Below are 19,205 nucleotides of genomic sequence, written 5' to 3'. Positions count from 1 at the left end.
AACTGGAAACTGGGAAACCTTTGTGCCATAAAAGCATGTGATAAGCGTTGCATATTTATGCAGCAGTCTGGTGTAAACTCGGAAAAAATGGATACACATAAAGTGCACATGCAATAACAACATCCTACAAAAACAAACAACAAAAGTATAATTTTGGCGTCGAAGGTTCAGATACCCTGATACAGCCAATATTTCAAGTTGAAGTTGAAGCTTTATGATATGTTATATATAGAGTGTTCCGATCTTGGTGGCTTCAGCTCCTATACTGACTGACGGACATAGTTATTCCTTCCAGGTGGAACAAGATCATATGCTGTTTGGGTCGAAAATGCTTCCTGCATTGCGAACACCTGCTCAAAATGATTATACCCTATGAAAGGAACAACAAATACGGCAACAGCAACAATTACAAGGACGAACAACGGAAACAAAAGGGGAGGCGGCTGTGGCAGGCAGTAACAGGCAGCGTTTATGTGCATGCCAATGCCAATGTGCATAAATTCCATTGCATGTGTGTGCTTATTCATGGGGTAGAGTGTGGGTGCACGGCTTGGGCTGCTCGGCCGTCCAGGAATAAACTGCGCTCTTTATTAAGTTTATGCCTTATGCGCCCCTCGAACGTGTGTGGGTGTCGCCTCGCGCTGTGCGCCTGACTGGTGTTGTGGGCGTACTGTGGAGCATGGCGAAAATATTCATGTTATTTTATGCAAATGCAATGCTAATGTCATACCCACCGCCAGACAAGAGCCATGCCTTGGGTCAGGCACTGAACTGCTCTGCCGCCTAGCGGCCTTGCAAGATTTATGGCCTGCAATGGGCAACGCCATGTGGGGTGTGTGTGTGTGATTGGTTGGGTGGGAGTGTATGGGAATGTGCGATATAAGCAATCCAAAGTAATTAACCGCTTAACGTGATTAGTGACTGGGGGGCCGACAAACCGGCTTCGTCGAGTGCCACTTAAAAGCCAGAACATCAAAATGCTTTCATACTCTCATTGCCGTATTATGAAGCTGAATACTCGTACAACAATTCGTTATGGCTGGCTGCTCTCCTCCTTTCTCTAGAGCAGCTTGAAATGACTTTAAGAATGCAACATGAAAAGCACAAAAAACAAAAGAAGAGCTACAGCCATGAGGCAACAAAAGCAACAGCAGCAGACGTTCCTTCCATGGCTATAAAAGGTATAACACGTAGCTTTGAATGAACACTTGCCGAGGGAACAACGAGCAGCAGCAGCAGCAGAAACAGGAATACTCGTAGGATACCAAGGCAGGTCTGGCCTGGGCAAGGACATGGGGATGGGAATGGCGCGTTTCATGCAGTCAAAAAGTAGTTTACACGTTGTTGCACAATTTATGTTTGTGCAACACGTAAGGCCTTTGTGGCAGGCTCAGCTGTACAGGCCAGCCGGAGCACAACTCAACCTAAGCGCTGTGCAGGTCTGAAGGTCTGTATCTGCTTCTGCTTCTGTGGAAGTGTCGGTGTCTAGCTGCAACTTGGCTGCCTACTGCCTTTTATTCCGGCCGTTTGGCTGCCCTTTGCTTGCTTCCTTTGTGCCGTAAGTTCCCCGAACAGGTGGCCAACACACACGGGATCCGAAAAGCAATCCAAAAAGCCAGCAAACGGCAACCTAACTCGGCCACAGGAAACACCTCCTTAATCGCTGCTGTGGAATGTTTCTCCTGCTCCCTCAATGTCAGTTTAAAGGGAGGCTAAGCAGTCCCCATGGACTAGGGGAGTAGTGGAGTAGTTCCACTCGTAGATTGCACTTGGTTCATAATGAAATTCCTATTAAAAGTAAATTTCTAAATTATTTTGAGAGATGTCTGAGGAAGTACTTAAACAGCAACTGTTTCGGCGAAGGACTTCTGCACTTTTGCCAACAATTCTCAGCCTTCCTCTGCCCGAAGAAATTCCCAAGCACAAACAAAGGCAGAGCTGAGCGCTCCTAAAATGCAGCTGGCAATTTTCATTTAATTTTCAGTGTGGCTTTCCTTCATTCTCCTCTCCTTTCCTTGCCCTTCGCCAAGACCAAATTGCCACTGACTTGACCCTCAAAAGGGTGCCCATTAAATGTCGCGACTGGTGTATTTGAAGCGCCAGAAATTGGCTGGCCGTGTAGCTGTGGCTGCGGCGGTAATTAGCTGCTTTGCTGGCCCTGATCGCGTGTGTGGCGGTAATCCTTTAAGGCGGGTCAACGGTGGCCAACGTTGACGTGCCATAAACCGCGGCAGTAATGCCGGAGCCGGTTCTAGGGTTCCAGGGGACAAAGAACTGGACAAGGCCAGGACTCGGACTCCGACTCCGACACTGGGCCACTCGGATAAGGGACCGGTCGGTCACTTAAATTTACGGCAACTTTTAAACGCCAACGTCCAATGCCAATGCGCTTTTAGTTTTAATTGCAAGCTATGGGAGGGGATGGAGACGGACCAGAATGTCTAGGTAAGTGCCTCGTCGATAGCGACTACAAGACGTCGAAATGGCGTGCCCCATTAATCTCAACGAGAACAAGAACAAGAACAGCAAGCGCGCACATTAAAATTAAATTTCTATTTTATAACGAAGGAGGTTGAAGGAGGGTACTCCACAATTTGGCTAATTTGTTAATAAGGCTAGACTTCGAGCAACTATTTGACCTTGTTCACAGGCAAGTAAGTGGCCACAGGCGCGGCCTGGGCCGTGGGTGGGATGTAGGAAGTGGAGGGGGCCTCCAGCTCAACGCCAATGTTCGACACACTGCCAGTCGACGCCACATTGATGTTGGAGGCACGACGCTCATCCACCAGCTGCACTTGCTGTTGCTGCTGCTGTTGCTGTTGCTGTTGGAACTGTTGCTGGCGCTTGGAGGTGAAGTCCAGGACTGGAGCAACTCCTCCATTGTGAGAGGCAGAGGAGCCACCCAGGCGCTCATACTCCTGCTGGATGGTACGCTGGGCATTCAGAGCGTCCTCCGGCGTGCGGTACTTGACAAAGTGCACCTCGGGCTTGCTGGCACTCACATGGTTCAGGTTCTGCAGCTGGTTGGCCAGGCTGGAGAGGTCACCCTGCTTGGTCAGCACGTAGATGGCGGTCTGCTGCTCGGCAGCCTGCTTGGCCAGAGCCAGGGCGGCGTTCTCCAGGCCCTTGTTTTCGGGGGCACGGATGAAGACCACGCGCAAGTTCTTTTTCAGCGAAGCGGCCAGGTCACTAACGCTTTTGTTGTCCTCGAAGTCGGCCTCTGGGGCGCTGTAGGTGAAGAACTCCTTATTGAAATCGGTGTTGACGGGTGCATAGTCATTGGAGTAGCCCACGGAAGAGCCAAGCGATCCGCCAGACAGCGTAGCGCCGGAAATAGAGCCCCCAGAAAGGGAGCCGCTGGAACCACCAGAGTATGAACCGCCAGAGATTGAGCCGCCAGACAGAGATCCACCAGAGTTAGAACCTCCATTAGAGCCGCCAGACGAGCCACTCAGGCCGGCTCCGTAGTTGTAGCCACCTACATCGGCGCGCACTGCTGCTGCTGCTGCTGTCAAGAAGGTCAGAACCTGCTAAGGAAATCCAATCCAATGTATAATCCAAATGTTTGCAGCGACCCAACTCAATTTCACTTACGATTAATCCACGCATCTTCTGCGGTCTTTGCTGAACTCTTTTTCCCTGGAGGCTGCTAAAGCTGTCAACGCGTTAGTGGGCACGCCTCGAGTTGTGAACGGGTAATGTTGTGGCCCCTCCATCCGATGGGCGTTTTTATAGCCCGTCCCAAAGCGTGGTTAAGAAGAGATGCGATGCGGCTGTAGCTATTGCCGTTGTCTTGGTTCGATTATCCGCCTCATCCGCTAACCGCGAGCCGTTGCAAGTGACGCAAAACGTAAAACGGACCAACTGTATCCGCCAGCGAATTAGTTTTGCATAAATTCAAAGCGTATTGCCAATTTCTCTGAATGAAATGCAAATGCAAAGTGGAACTGGAGCTGGTGCTGCGGCTGCGGCTGGACATCGATAGGCCAAGCTTATCACCGTTCAAATGGAGCAATGCCAAATAATTTGCATAGCTGGCAGTTTTGTGGATACGTAATTAATGAATTACTAACATTACAGCCAAGAGGAGACAGCACAAAAACCGGACTACAAACAATAAAAAATAAATCAATTACAATGTCAACAGCACAGCCATCGGAGCCCATCCATCCATCCGCCCAACCAGATATAATTCTGGGAATGATTTGCAAAACTCAAAATTAATTAATGCCAACCGATATTTCGCTCTGTCAATTGGCAGCTCGAAAGCAGTGGAAACTGGCTGCAGCGGATCACAAATCATGGTCCCATCGAACGCGACTCGACTGGCTGTCCACTGTACAAAATCTATGGCTATTCGAATCTATTTCGTAAAAGCAACAGATACAATACTCGCACACATGTGGCCACAAAAAGACCTATTTATGCAAATTAGCTGGCGTCGCTTGCGGCATTTATAGTTTAGGGTTTCGTTTTTTTGTTGTTCGGCTTGTTGTTTGCATATGATTGAAGCATTTATGATAACATTTATGGTGGCATTTGAGATATGACTGATTTATTCCATTGATTTCGCAATTAGATGTGTTCAAGTGAGAATATAAGTTATAAATATTATTTTGAAAAAAAAAGCGATAAGTGATGGAGTGGAGCTATGGAGCTATAAGCCGCTGGGGATGTTACCTTCTGTACTTTGTATTATTTTATTATTACTTTTGTACTTTTTTGTATTTTGACACGAGTATCTGCGTCTTTAGACGAATCTTTCCACTTAAAATTCGGCGATTCGATGCATAAATTATATGTAAAAATATCAACGAGCTTTTGAATGAGAGCAACAGATCACGTAGTTTCCGCTGATATCAGTAGTGGCGCCACTGGAGTGAAATGTCATGTCATGTAAAATAAAGCAGTAGCTCCAGTTCACCTCAAACTGTTAAGATAAGCACTGTACTCTCTTGCGGCATTGAACTTAATCTCTGACACGTTTCTGTCTGTTGCCAAGAAGCCTGAAAGCCTGGAAGCGCTGCCAATAGAAATGCAATCAAGTTAATTACGGAAATATGCATTTTTCAAGTCAAACATGAACATGCAACTCTCTGTGATTGACGATAAATGGCCAATTACGGCAATTACCCGGCTCAGTACCCTGCGGCGGTACAACTTCAATGTCTGCATGTCGCGTGCAACATGTGCAAAGAGAATACATTCCGGAGAGTGAGTGTATGAATACCAAAATATTTTGCTATAATTTGATTTAAACTTAATTTATCGAATTGTTGCTCCTAATTGGTTGTGTTAAACGATGGAATTCTCCAATAATGAACAGCATTTTCCATTCGGTTTGACCTCACAGTCTACCTCTAATTAGCTGCATGCCCCATCTGCGAGTGGTCGGAGTGACACGCATGCAATTAATACACTTCTATGGCCATCTAAATGAGGTTTGCCAAGGGCAACACGCAAACAGCACTGACGCTCGCACGCGAAAAACGTCCGTTTTAAATGCATTTACATCACAATACCAAACATACCATCGCGTCGAGTCTCCTGTCTCTCGTTCTCTCTGGCATTTTTTGACTTGTTCGAGTCCTCGTACCTGCCATGGCAGGAAACGTATCGTAACGTAGCGTAGAGGCATGGCCAGGGGCTGTGGCACTTTATAGTGCATAAATTATTCAATGGGCCGCATGCCACAGCGAGTCAGAGACGACAAAAGGAGCTTCGCTGTCAGTTATAATTTCACACGCGTTGCCGTTGTCAGTGGCGGTAGTTTCTTTGTTGCGGCTGTGTCGGTGTTTGTGCCACGCAATGCGACGCGTCGCTTCTAACCCAGTTTTAAAGCCATTTCATGGCATACTTTTGTGCGCGCGCATCCGATCCGACTTTGGCCTGGTTCCCGTTCCCGTCCCAGATGACGAAACATTTTACACCCCTGAATAGTTAATACAAATTAGCTGGCCCCAGGCAACTACTTGCCAGCGAAAATTTGCATGCGTTGTGCCATGTAATTTAGCAGAGAGGGGAGTCAGGGTTCGGTTCTTGCCCCCCGGGTTAAGCTTTGATTTTGGCCAACAGTTTTGGGCTTTTGCAAAGTTAGCCTAGCAAAAAGTTGAGCTGGTAATCTGTGTGTCTGGTGTCTGGTTAGGATCCTGCTGCCTCTGTTCTGTTTTTGCTGTTGTTTCGAGTTGGTGCTGCCAAGTTGCGGTTCGCCCAAGTTCCGGTTTCCGATTTCCGATTTCAAGACCTCTTTCTGTGTACACCCGTATAAGAAATTCATGGTCCTGCACGCAGCCCTTGCGCCCACCTAAGTTGCTTTCCTTGTTCCTGCTAAGTGGAACGATGGAGCACAGAGCGGAATGCTTTCTCCTCTGTTCCAGTATTGGAAATACTATTTCGTGCTCTTCCCGCTCTGCCGTGTCCATCATAAATAGCTAAAAGGTTTTTCTGCCTTCGGGGGTTTGCTTGCGTTTTCAAACTAAATTAGTCTGCGGTTTCTGTGGCCCAGAGACAAATAAATATGCCAATACCACTCCAGCAGCAGCCCCAAAGAAACTACATGACTTATCAATTAATTAAGCCTATTTCTCAAATTATCACCCAGGGCCCGGGCGCCCCAAAGGCTGTTTTGCATGTCAGTGGAGAGTTAAGACATTTGGTAGTTTCTTTTCCTTAGTTGAGTGGAATTTAAAGTGTCATGCCAGACAGCAGTTTCATAACTTCGGAACACATTTTCGTCTAAGAATATTCCACGACTGTATACTGTACACCGGGGGCCGCATTTCCGTCTGATTTGAATTGCTTGGCAAGTTTGTTATGTTTTGAACTTGAGCTTCCTGCCACGGGTGCTGATGCTGTTGTTTCTTGCCTCGTCCTGCCAGCTTTCATGTTGCTGCCTTGCGTTCCTTGTTGTCGCTACCGGTGCTAGCTGGCTCTTCCTGCGAAAAGTGCGCTGCATAAGGAATTTTATTAAGACAACTGTAGCAACAGCAGCAGCAACAGTAGCAGCACCAACATCAACAGTAACAAGAGCTCTACGTTGATGATGCCGGGGCTGCAGCTGGTGCCTCTCTGTCTCGGATCCTTGCTGTCATCAGCCCCGTGCGGGCAAGGCGAGGACCTCCTCCTCCTCGTCGTCATCTTCGTAGAGCCAGAGCTGTCGAAGGCTTATGCGGATGATGTGCATTTGCTTTGAGTTTTGCCCAGCATTTGTTTGCTCCCCTAGTTAAACTGGCTTACTGTTGCCTCGAGCTGTCGTTTGGTTACTGCGTTCCCAGTTACCAAGCTACCGGCTATCTCTTCGTTATTATTGGTACTCGTACTGTTGCTGTTGCTTAAGTTTTTCCCAAGCTGCTGCTGCTGCTGCTACTCCTGCTGTTTGCGTTTCGTGCGTGCTGTGTGCCAGAGTTTGCAATGAATACCCTTTACGAAAGCCAAGGAATTCATGGCTTGTAAGCCACACTGGGAACTCTTAACAGCAATTCAGACCGTATTTTATTTGAAAAAACCTTAAAGAATGCATAATGGAAATCGATTTTTGTGTGCTCCTTATGATTATGCGATTGGGATATTCTCCATTTTGCTGGCAGCGCATCCATGTGCCGTCATATGCTCTCACAATTTGCATGACATTTGCCCATATTCTCTCTGGTTACCAAGTGCTCTCCCAGCACAGAGGAAGCGCACACACCCTCATAGCATACACACCATACACACACACACATTGCCGAAAGATTGAAAGAGAAGCAAACACTCGCACACAAAAGCAACTTTTTGCTGACACCTTGCTTTATCTCCAGGACTCCTTGCGGCATCCGTTGCCTTAGTTCATTCCGCTCTTGCTCTTGGTCTTAGTTCCGCTGCTGCTGCTGCACTTTAAGCCAAGTAATATTTAAATATAATTTTGCTAAAATTCTATGCCATTTACTTTCCAATTTGCATAAGCAGGCGAGCCTGACACAGAGCCAAAGGCAAACACAACGCCAGAGCGAAAGGAAGAGCAGACCGAAGTGATATGCAAATGAAATAATTGTTTAAATGAGACGGAAGTAAGCGCCCTGCAAATGGCATTCGAAAACGAGTTTGCCACAAAATCTAATGCTGTGTGCTGATGGCCCGTAAAGTGGGGTTCGGGCCGTAAACCAACACATCTGACAATTGGTTTGCCAGCACATTCGATGCATTAAACTTTATGGTATGGTATGGTATCCACATTATTTGCTCAAGTGTCTGGGCACGCACGGGGCTCGGCACCCATGTGAGTGATGTGTGTGGGTGTTTGTGAGTTTGCTCAGGCAATTTCGCTGTCATTTTGCATTTGTAATAAAGCAACATGTCGCTACGCCGCACATCGTCACAGCCTCTGTGGCGGCCTAAACCCAGCGAAGCCCAAGGTAATTACAGGGAAGGAGATCAGGCCCTCTCCCTGCCACAGCCAGCGGAACCGGGTTCATTTGTATGCCGTTCAGGCCTCTTATCAAATATGAAGCAAAGTCGTAAAAGCTAATTAGAGTTAGAATGTGCGTGGGCCAAGCAGAAACTGCTGCCGCCGCCTGAATAATGCAAGCTAATCAACCAGTAATGCAGGAGAATCATTAGAGAGCACGCCCATTGAGCGGCAAAAGTTTATTTCAAACGATCAATAACCGCACACAATGCTCGCCATTTCCAGGGAGTGAACGTCTGTGAACTTGAGAATAAGATTTGTATTTATGAAACTCGTTCGATTATCAATTATTTGGGGCTCTGCTGGAAATTATGACAGCTCGCATATCCATTCGGCTGGGATCCTTTGGGCAGATGTGCGTGCCTGGAATGTGGTGGGCTTCTCTTATGTGTCTTTTATTTGCTTTTCACGTTGCTATACATCAATCATAAAATGCAAATATTTACGATTTTATTTGTGTGCAAATTGGCCCAGACCCACGCCCATTAAACCCTGGCTCTAACTCTCCACACTCAATCGAATCCCTCCTTTTTTATTGCAGGAACAGCAGCAACCGCAAGTATCGGCGGCACATCAACGAGAACGCCCTGGGCATCATCCGGAGTACCCTGAACAGCGGTGGCTTTGGCCCCCAGGCGCCCAACATTGCCAAAGAGCTGGGCATACCCCCGAATTCGGGTCCCATGAATCAGCTGGCGGCCGGCTACCAGCGTCCGCTCTCCCATCCAGGCGGCGGTAGTGGCGTGGCAGCAGCCGCAGCGGCTGTGACCGCCGCCCAGCAGGAGAAGGGCATGTTTAGCATCAGCCAACTGAACCTGGAAATCACCGACGAGCATGTGGGCAGCAATGGGCGCATGGAGATCACCTGTCTGTCGACGATACCGGCGACTGTCGGCCAGGGCGAACAGTATGCCGACTACAAAACGTACTCCGTCAAAGGTGAGTGGTGGCGCAACGCAACGCAGCGTAATGTGGCGTATGCGTGATTCGCATGAATTGTGCGTCTCTGTCTGTGTGCACATTCGGTTTATTTATTCTGTAATGTAATGCTATGCAGGCATAATATTTGCTTTGGGTGTTGGGCCATACTCTCGTCCCGCAAAATGACGAGCCGTGAGCTCATCAAAAAATGCTCGCTTTTCACTCGGGGGAGGCACGCGCGACGAAAATTATGAGATGTAGAAGAGAATCACGGATGGAATTTTCACAAAATAAATTAGCATGATAATGGGATATATGTGTGTTGGGGTTTCGTTAGGGGTACGTTTGGGGTATGCCCATTGTTATTTCTCGGGCTGTCAGGATGTCTCCCGCAGCCGCCAAGAAAGATATACACAAAAGTCAACGTTGTCTTCCGTCTTTCTGGCAGATTTGAAATGTTGTCCTTATTTGCATTGGAGTTTGCCGAGCTGCTTTTGGCCGGGCTCATAAGCTACGCAAAGGGAGGTGCGGTGTCATGTCTCTTGCGTAAGTCTACACTGAGAATAATGGGAGGTTTTTGGAAAACCGTCTTAGCTTCTTAGCCAAGTGCATGAAAACTGACATTTTCTACAAGTGCACTGAATGTACGTTTAATTTCGAGTAACCCCCACCGCTAGAGAGACAAGGCAAACAAAGGTTAATTTATATATATTTGCCGACAGTGTTTGCCTACAAGCCGGTTGTTAACACTTGCTTCCAGACGAGTCGTTGCCTCGACTCGGGCACTGTTGTAAATTGTCCAGGATTGTAGGAAATAATTTACACATTACCAGGTCCATGACTCACAACGGTCGTTGGCCGTGGTCCCTGGCATCTAGCCGGAGGCGACTCCATTGTCTTTCGACCTCTTTGCCGCCCAAAAGTGCCGAAGTGGCTGCCAAACTGTCACTTGAACCAAGGGGCGTATGCGTGTTATTTATGTTGCGTGAAGTGCGTCATTTGTTTGGGCCACTTCGCAGCCGAGAATGCTCCTCCACATTGTAATTGTTTCTTATGATGCCCTAAGGGGCTACCATCAGTTAGCTGCTGGTCGCCGTCGCCTTGTTTATGCCAAAACTTTTTAGCGGCTGACTATTTCCATTCAATTCCATTCGTCTAATCGGCGACCTTTGCTGTGGTTTGCTGCTAGTCAGTTTCAAGGTCTTTTCCGCGATTTAAATTATTCAGCCCACAAGTGGAGCGCTGCTATTTCAAATTGATTTCCCCTTTTTTACGGCTTGGGCAATCATCCTGTCAGTCGGATATACTCATTCTCGCTGCCGTAATGGCTTTTAGTCTGTTCAATTAATTTTCCCTGCCAGCCTTGACCGGCAGCTCCTAGCAGCTCGCTAGCAAGGACACTGGTATTTCTTTTCACCTGATCCCCGCATTGTTTATCACAATCTAAGCCCCTATATATACGAGTATATATATATATTATATTTATCTTCTCTTTTCCGGATTTCTGCAGTTGAGGTTGAGCGACAATTGGCCTCCTCCACGTCGACGGCCGCGCCCAGCATCGGTATGGCGGCACTGGGCAACGGTAATGGACACGGGAACGAGACTTCGGCTGGGTCCGTGTCCGTAATGCCACATCTGTGGTCTCTTGCGCAGATTCTGCTACTCATGCTCCTGCCCCTGCCCCTGAGCTACTAGGAGCCCCAGCATGTGCAGCAGCAGCTGGAGAGAAGCAGACCACCGACATACTAAGGCATAGTTACGCCAAAACAAAGGACACCCACATCATCATCATCAGCATCAAGGACAGGAGCAGCAGCAGCAGCAGAAGCAGCAGCAGTAGCAGCAGAACTAAGTTGGGTTTTTATAAATTGTACACAAAATTTTAATTTATTTCCATGTGCATGAGCTCGATCGAGCAGGAAAATTAGCACAGCACAAAAACAAATTACAACAAAGACGGGGGACACGACGAAGAGCGAGTGGATTTGGAGGAGAATTTGTACCATTTTTGTGCTGCTCTCCTTGACAGCCAATTTAAATAGTTTACTTGTAGATATCGTAATTTGAAATGGTCGAGGGGCTTGATTTTTCCCCCTCGTTTTTTTTGTGGGGCACCAATGCCAAAGAGAAATGTTTGTAATTAAGTTGCAGTCGGATACCACGGGCTGTGGGTAGCCATTCCATTGCAGCCGATGCCGACGGGCATTTTTTGTAGCGCAAAGAAATTTTTGTATAGCTAATTGAACATAAGTTTTGTGGAGAGCGGCACCCACCGGGCGGCCAGCTAATCCAACTGAGAATATCAAGTTTTTGTGCTCTTCAAGGTCAGTGCACAATGGGTGTGGCATTCCACCCAGTGATTTTCCATCGCCGGCCTTGCCAGAAGTTTGTGCGAATGCCGCCCCCTGAGAAATCCACCATCCAAGCAAACGAAAAACGAAAAACGATTGAAGCCAAGTTTTTAGGCGTTTCCAAGCAGTCGCTACGAAGCTTGTACCTAAAATGCATCGCATCATCCAAGTGCAACAGCAAACAGATGAACAGATCCCCATCCCCCAGAGGCACATTAACAATTTAGCGAAATGAGAGTTATTTTTTATGGTGTTTGTAGCTTGTAGCTCCGGCTAGTCAAGGATGTGCATGTGGATGTGGCCACTGAGGGTTAGGCTAAGATTAAGGCAAATTGAATTTAAGCGCCAGCCACATTCCGCTAAATACGACTACCCCGAGAAACCCAGAGAAAATTAAACGTTTAAATGTAAAATAATTAGACAGTTAAACCAAGAAGCTTACAAAAACAATCAGTGTTAAAAACATTTTGAGAAAACCAAAAAAAGACAAACGAAACAAAGGAAACGGAAAACGAGACACAAGAAAATGGCGTCGCAATGGGCGCGCGTCTGCGGCGCGTGGTCGACCTCCAAAAAGGGTCAGCTCCGAATGGGTTGGACCGGCAGGGCTAATGGGTATCCACGGGCAGAAACAGAAACAGATTCATACCCAGACCCAGACCCAGGCCCCGCCGCAACACATTACGACGCTTATTTATTTATATTCATTTCGGGCTTTATTCTCGTTTAGTTCTGTGTGTACAAATGGTTATCGTTGCAATGGATCGTTTAGAGAGTAGTTAGGAAAATATTTGCCATTGCGATTAATTGTGTTTGCAATCGTTTTCGTTTCCGTTTCCGTTTTTGTTGAATCCTAGGCGCCCGTACTTGAGAGCAAGTACGGATGCATTACGTGTGTGTATATTTAGGAGAACCCTTTTTCAAACGCGCTTTAAGTGTCTATTTGCTAGAGGACAAAATTAAACACATCCATACATACGAGTAGCATACCAATGTAACTATGTAAAGCAAGACGATAGTAACCGGTAGCAGAAACGGTAACATAACAAACAACACGGCAAAGTAAATAAATGTAAAGCAATTAGCGGACTAGTCTGTATATCATATACCCCTATATACTATTATATATACGTGTACGTACATATATGTACATACATAGTACATACCCTACCTATACATGAGCATCTGTTTTGTGTGTGTAATTAGGCTTCTATTTTTGACTTCAAAATCGACGACGGCGAAACGCAACCAAAACCCAAAATAATATTAGTGTATAGAATTTAGCCTGCAGAAGTTCTCCTAAGCGAAATCAGCTAAACAAACCGATTGACAATTACCAGTTAAACAAAAACAATTGCAGAAAAAGATAGAGAAAACAACTCTTTTCCCAGTTGAAACACTTTCCAAACGGTTGTTCAGAGTGATCGGAACTGTAGTAAGTAGATCTAATACGAATACGATTACGAGTAGTTTCACGTCCATTGGTGGCGGCCGAGGGAGGGAGTGCAGCAACCGGATATTGCTTGAAAGAACTACAACAATTTTTTATAAATGAAAATATACTATAGTTATGACGACGGTAACGGTAACATCAAGTAAAGTAATAATAACAAAAACAGAAACAAAACAAAACAAAACAAAGTTCATATTACATATAAAAATATGGCTAAAATGTCTTATGCAGGTATTGACGTCTTCCTATGCTACGCTGTCTATTATTAACTGAACAAATGAATTACATTTATAAATTATACATTATGAATAGGTATGCATACAAAGTTTACTGTATGTGAAAGAAAAAACCAATGAAAACCGAAAAAAAAGAGAGATTAAATATTAATACTTATACACAAAAAATGATAATGCTTTAAGATCGTACGATAAGTTGTTTCTCTTAAGTTTCAATATGTCACTCACTATGATCAACTATTTTCCATCATCAGGACTCTATTCAATTCTGGATAATTTCGCTTGATTTGTGTAAGATTATCAAGGGAACTGGCTCCCAGTTTGTTATGGGTTTGATACTCACTCGTAAATGTTTCCCACCAATCTATAAACAAGTGCAAACACATCTTAACTCTCGGCACCTCATCGCATTGACACATATGCAGTTTGCACCTCCCAGTACCCATTATCACTCCCCAATCAGCACTCTCTCTTTCTACATGTGTATATGTGTATGTATCTGTCTGTTAAATATGCAAGCTGTGCGTTGTCCGCTAGTCAGTCGTCTCAGTCTGTTGTCTCAACATATACTAACTGCATGAATATGCATAATTGGTAATGGGCCAGGTGTCAATCATCCAGGTGTCTGCTAATTAATGTATGTGTCCCATGCAGGCACTCTCTATCCAGCATATAAGTGTGTATTTATGTAAAAAAAAAGCATTCATGTAAGTGTCAAGTGCAAAGGTAACACAAAAACGATGATATTTATAAAGAACAAATTAACGTACATTAAGTGTCGCAGCAATTCGTAAAACATATCATAAATGTTGTAACATTTTCTCTATATCATGTGTCAGTAACCTAAGAGAGAGACAAGCGACATACTTCATTAATAACATATGGTATTTTTCATTTAATTATTGTTTTTCTTTGAGGCCTCTCCCTTGGGAGCTACTACCAGTGAAAGTAATTCAAGCTGAAAATTGAATCAATTTGGAGGCGATGGAAATAACTGAAACACACACACAGCAAACACACATTAAATTTAAAAATGTTGTGTTTTGATAAGTCAAAAGTATTATAATGCCAGATCGTCAGACAAAGAGAGCAACTCGTTTCGTTCGGGGTCTGCGCCTCACATCATTTCACTCGCATCAAAATCTTCCAGTCACACATATCATTGCATATTGAACAAGCTGCAAGAAATTATACAAAATATATATTTAAAATATGTATGTATACAAAAAGAGAGGAGAAAAACCTCACAAAGGGTGTATAAAAAATATATATATATATATACACATTTATAAATGATGGCATAATTTATTAATTTTAAACACTTACACCACAAAAAGCTTTAACGTTTTTATTTCCATTGTTTGTCGAACATTTATATATTCCCATGCACATATTATACACATGGACATATTCAATACTCGTGTTGTACGACTTTATTTGACTTAACCTTTTTTGTATTGTATAAAATATTTTACTGTAAGAAAAGGTCTAGATAAATAGCATAATTCGAGGCTACTCCGAGTGCGGATAACTGACAAACAAAAAAAACCAATGAGGAAAAAAGACAAATTAAAATTGATTAAAATAACGAACATATTTATTTATAGATACAGACATACCAGTACCACTACGAATAGCAGGCGACAGTTGCAATTGTAATTGTTGTGAAAGGCAATATGCAGATTATACGCGATCGTAACCGCGTAATATTTGTGTGTATAATTGTACTAATACTAACATTTAAACATTAACAGATACGAGTCATTGCCGAGCAGGAAGGCAGGCGATTGTGCTGTGTGAAGCACAAACTAAATGTAAAATTTAAATGTAAAAAATACGAAAAACCATAAGAACAACAAGAACAAGAAATATAATTACAACTCAACCCAAATTATGGCGCCTACTGCTTGGCCAATCTACTACACTGAAGAGATATACAGCATATTAAATATACATACAGAAATACGAGTACGAATATTTGTGGTAAAAAGAGAACGAACTAAAAAATAAATGTTGAAAACAAGAAGCCAAAGGCATTTCATTTTGGGACAGACCCCCAACCAAAACCCTTTAAGCGGACCCGGCAAACAAAAAGCCGAAAGCACACACAAAAAGGCAAATGTAGAAAAACACGCAACGAAGTGGCAGCCGCAGAGAGTGCCACAAAAATCGGGTTGAGTGTGGAGGGTAGAGGGTAGAGTAGGGCTCTACTCCTCCCTGGGGTGGAGACAGGATTTTGCGGTGCGGGACCACACAAGTGCGTTAAACAAACTTGCGTAACTTTCTGCTTGACGAATATCCTTTTAATCCTTTTAAATGTGCAGGGAAATTGAAGCAGCCGGAGCCGGAGCCGGAGTTGGAGCCACAGCAGCAGCCGGGGCGGGACTGCTGTCCTGCGTAAGTGCGTAAACAAAGGCGGGCCACGTAAGGACACATAAGGTCAAAAGTCCCAGCAAAATTACCAAAGGGGCGGGCGTAAATGTCCTGCAATAATCAACGAAGGGATAAACTACGAAATAAATGGCGAATCAAGGGTATCATGGCCGTAAAACACATCCGCCCCAGAGACAGCGCCAGAGTCGAAATCGGAATGGGGGACGGGGACTGGGGCTGAGGCTGGTGCCACAAACAAAGCCCAAGACACAATGGTCGAGTATTTTCTTTTTCCTTCTTCTGCGATGTCTCTCTCCCTCTGCGACTCGTTTGTATGCCCCCAACGCCACAAAGGTGCAACGGTCCTGGTTGGCTCATTACGGAATCAAAGCCCTGTACACAGACACACACAACACACTCACAAGTCGTGGACAAGAGGACATCAGTGTGGGGGTGAGCGGGTGTATGGGTGTGTGTCTGGTGACAGATGCGCGCTATCGATTGCGAATTCGTGTGGCAAGCAAGCCGAGAGTCAGGCTGGAAGCAGGGGCCAAACGACAACGTTGCATGGAAATGAGCAATTAACGCCTGGGCATCGTTAGGCCAGACCAGTCTGGATATCGACGAATCAACAGATTTTCTGTGGCCCCATCAAAAGGGTTCTTTGCTGCTGTCTCTGGCCCTGGCTCTGGCTCTGTCCTGTGTCTCTCTTGATTAAGGTATAAATATTAAATTAGCAGTGGATATAGCCAAGATGTAGGAAGCTTCGCATAGCAGCAGTGGTAGTGGCAGCTGCTCCTACTGCTGCTACAGCTACTGCTTTTGGCCTTTGCTTTTACTGTTAATGAGCCATGGCCATGCCAGGAGAGGAAGACGGAGAGCGCAAACAGGATGTGGTTTGTTAAGAGGTTCGTTCGTTGCTTAATTATACATGGCAGCGCCTAAAAGTCGCCTAATTAATATGCAGCAGTCAGCCAGCGGAGAGTGGCACGGTTAATGAGCCGAAACTCCCAGCATGTGTGCCAAGAAGTTTCGACAGTCAGTCAAGCGTCTGTTTGGCATGCACACATTGAGATGCCAAATGCCAAAAGGCAGAAGGCGGAAGGCGGAAAGCAGTCGGAGTGCTAGTATTGCCCCGAGGGCTGCACTCTGTAGACGATGTTGCCCAAAAACAACTCAATTTTCATAGAGTGGCCCGGCTCGAGTACTCGCTCATGGGGAACACCAATAAACACTTTTTGCAACAAATCCGAACCATGCCCCTCAGAACCCGAACGAAGCGGCAGGCAACCACAGCGACAGGCGCAGTAAAACTTTTTGACAGCGACAACATGGCGTACAACTGCCAACTGCAAATGCATTTGGATGTGGCCAGGATTGGGGCTTTAGTTTGGGCTCCAGCCTCGGTTTGGGCCCACAGCTCATTGCCACCTGTATGGGTGAGTGCTGCGGTTGCCGAATTAACAAAAGCGAGCTACAGCGACTCCAGAAACTTTGTAGCCCCAAAAGGAGACTCGCTGAGAGCAGGGCCAAAAACAATAGCGACTGCAAAAACTGTCTCGAGCACATTTCAATTTGCGCTTATTTCTACCCTACAAAGTTGCCGCCTGCATGCGGACAAATGTCAAAATATTTAGTTGCACAACAAAACTTTCCTGCAAAGCGCGAGCGCATTCAGAAATTGAAAAGAAATATTGGTTAGCCGAAAAGGGTGGGTGGCATGAGAAGAACCTTGCCAGCAGAGCGAGAGCGGCAAAGTTCTGCTCCGTGAATTAAATCGAAATAAAAATGTTTGTTGCCTGCTGCCTGCATAGGGAGCATTGTTTGCTTGCAATTTGCCTCTGTGCCACACTGCCACACCGCCATGGTGCTGTGTTGTTGGCTCACCGCAGCTGTCGGCTGTTGTGATTGAAAGTGGCACAATACCCGTGCCCCTGTTTGCAAACAGTTCCATAATACCAGCGATTTGTATTTGGTTTTTGGTTATCCGCGTACAAAAAAAATGGATTTGATTTGGGCTTGTGCGCAAGAAGCCCCGAAAAAACCCCACTTGAGCGGGGCTCTGGATAAAAAACGCAGCCCAAAGGCAGGCTATACGTTTTTTCGAGATTTTCGGATCGTATACGCAACTTCTTTCTGCTGGCAATGTGGCGTATGTGCAACTACTTTGTGGGCCGTGAACTTGGGCCTCTTCAGTTTAGGACGAAAAAACTGGTCATTACCGCTTTTTTTAATACACTTAACTTGCGGTGGCACAGGGGTCTCTGTCAATTTGTTTACTTCAGGGGAATGCGGTAAATCATATTTATTGTGTTGGAGTGAAACCAATTTACACGTGCCCTATATGACTTATGTAATATTACTAAAAAAAGAAACATAAAATGTGATATATATACACTCTTTAATTCTACCTTTGTGAAACCCTTGTGGGGTGTTCTTCCGTGCAGGCAAAGCTTTTCAACTTTGCGGAAAATATGTTTGATATCTCTCTGGGTGTCAAAAGGAGCTTCAGCGTCAGCTTCAGCTTTGCCTTGGCGACAGTCGAGAGCGCAGTGAATGTCGTTTTAATAATTTATTTTCCGCGCACAGCAGGCTTCTCATTAACACACAAATACAGGCGCAGAAGGACAGACACACACACACACAGCAAGTACACGCATAGAACACGCACTTGGCAGCCTCGTCGGCGTTGATTCGGTCGGCTGACTGCTGCATATCACCTTAATTACAGGCAGCAGTCTGGGCGCAGTCAGACGGCAAATGGCAGACAAGCTAACAGCGTTTATGGTGGGCCAAATTGCCATTCCCCCATTCCCCATTCCCCAGCCCCCACTTGTACAAGCCATATTGTCGTTGCCGTTACGCTTTAGCGATTCGTTACTGTACTCGACAGAAAGAGCAACGGATTCAGTTTGCACTCGACTGCTGATAAGCGTGCGATTCCTGCAGGGGCTTCCACTTAGCGCACACACAAACTCATATCACCCAGTCACCGACACAGTCAAACAGCTGCCATGATGGCCATGAATACATGCACCGTTGGGTTGCGTTTATATCGGGCTTATGTTACATCTAAGTGAAATTTAAGGACTCCACTCAACAGCGTACCAAATCCTCTGCATAGTTCATGGATAGCCGTAGCCCTGATGGGGTCTGTGGGTTCGGGGGCTTGGGGCACATGGTGGCATTTCACATGATGAGTTTGCTTTCCACGGAAGCAGGAAGCCATCAAGGCACACACCCACTCACCGCCACGCTCTTATGTACACTCATCTACACTCACACAGAGATACACAATCATAGCCGATGAGTGTCAGCTGGCAAAACAGAACAGAGCAAATCAGCAGACCCAGCAGCCAGCAGCCAGCAGCCAGATTCCACCTGCAACAGGACGTTGCCACTTACACGGACCATAACTGGCAATG

At 45.7% G+C, this 19,205-nt stretch overlaps 2 protein-coding genes across 3 annotated transcripts in view; one reads left to right on the top strand and one right to left on the bottom strand.

Annotated features, from left to right (window-relative positions):
- Positions 1-15,429, top strand: part of LOC108157514 — a 39,766-nt gene extending 24,337 nt beyond the window's left edge. The window contains exons 8-9 of the mRNA XM_017289614.2: positions 8,985-9,382; positions 10,875-15,429. Of these exons, the coding sequence (XP_017145103.1) occupies positions 8,985-9,382; positions 10,875-11,062 (586 nt within the window). The 3' untranslated portion in view covers positions 11,063-15,429. The remainder of the gene's footprint in view (positions 1-8,984; positions 9,383-10,874) is intronic.
- LOC108153838 (keratin, type II cytoskeletal 1) lies at positions 2,581-3,935 on the bottom strand. Of its 2 annotated transcripts, none has more exons than XM_033389634.1 (2): positions 3,595-3,935; positions 2,581-3,530 (listed from the first exon to the last, which is right to left on the bottom strand). In XM_033389634.1, the coding sequence occupies exons 1-2, from the start codon at positions 3,607-3,609 to the stop codon at positions 2,631-2,633; spliced, it is 915 nt and encodes a 304-aa protein (XP_033245525.1). In that variant the 5' UTR covers positions 3,610-3,935; the 3' UTR covers positions 2,581-2,630. The 2 variants fall into 2 exon arrangements, with proteins under 2 accessions (XP_033245525.1, XP_017139425.2); XM_017283936.2 differs by having other exon boundaries at positions 2,581-3,527.
- Positions 15,430-19,205: the final 3,776 nt, after the last annotated feature.

Source organism: Drosophila miranda, chromosome 2, assembly GCF_003369915.1.
Source record: "Drosophila miranda strain MSH22 chromosome 2, D.miranda_PacBio2.1, whole genome shotgun sequence".
NCBI classification, from domain to species: domain Eukaryota; kingdom Metazoa; phylum Arthropoda; class Insecta; order Diptera; family Drosophilidae; genus Drosophila; species Drosophila miranda.
This window is presented reverse-complemented; position numbering and strand designations above follow the sequence as displayed.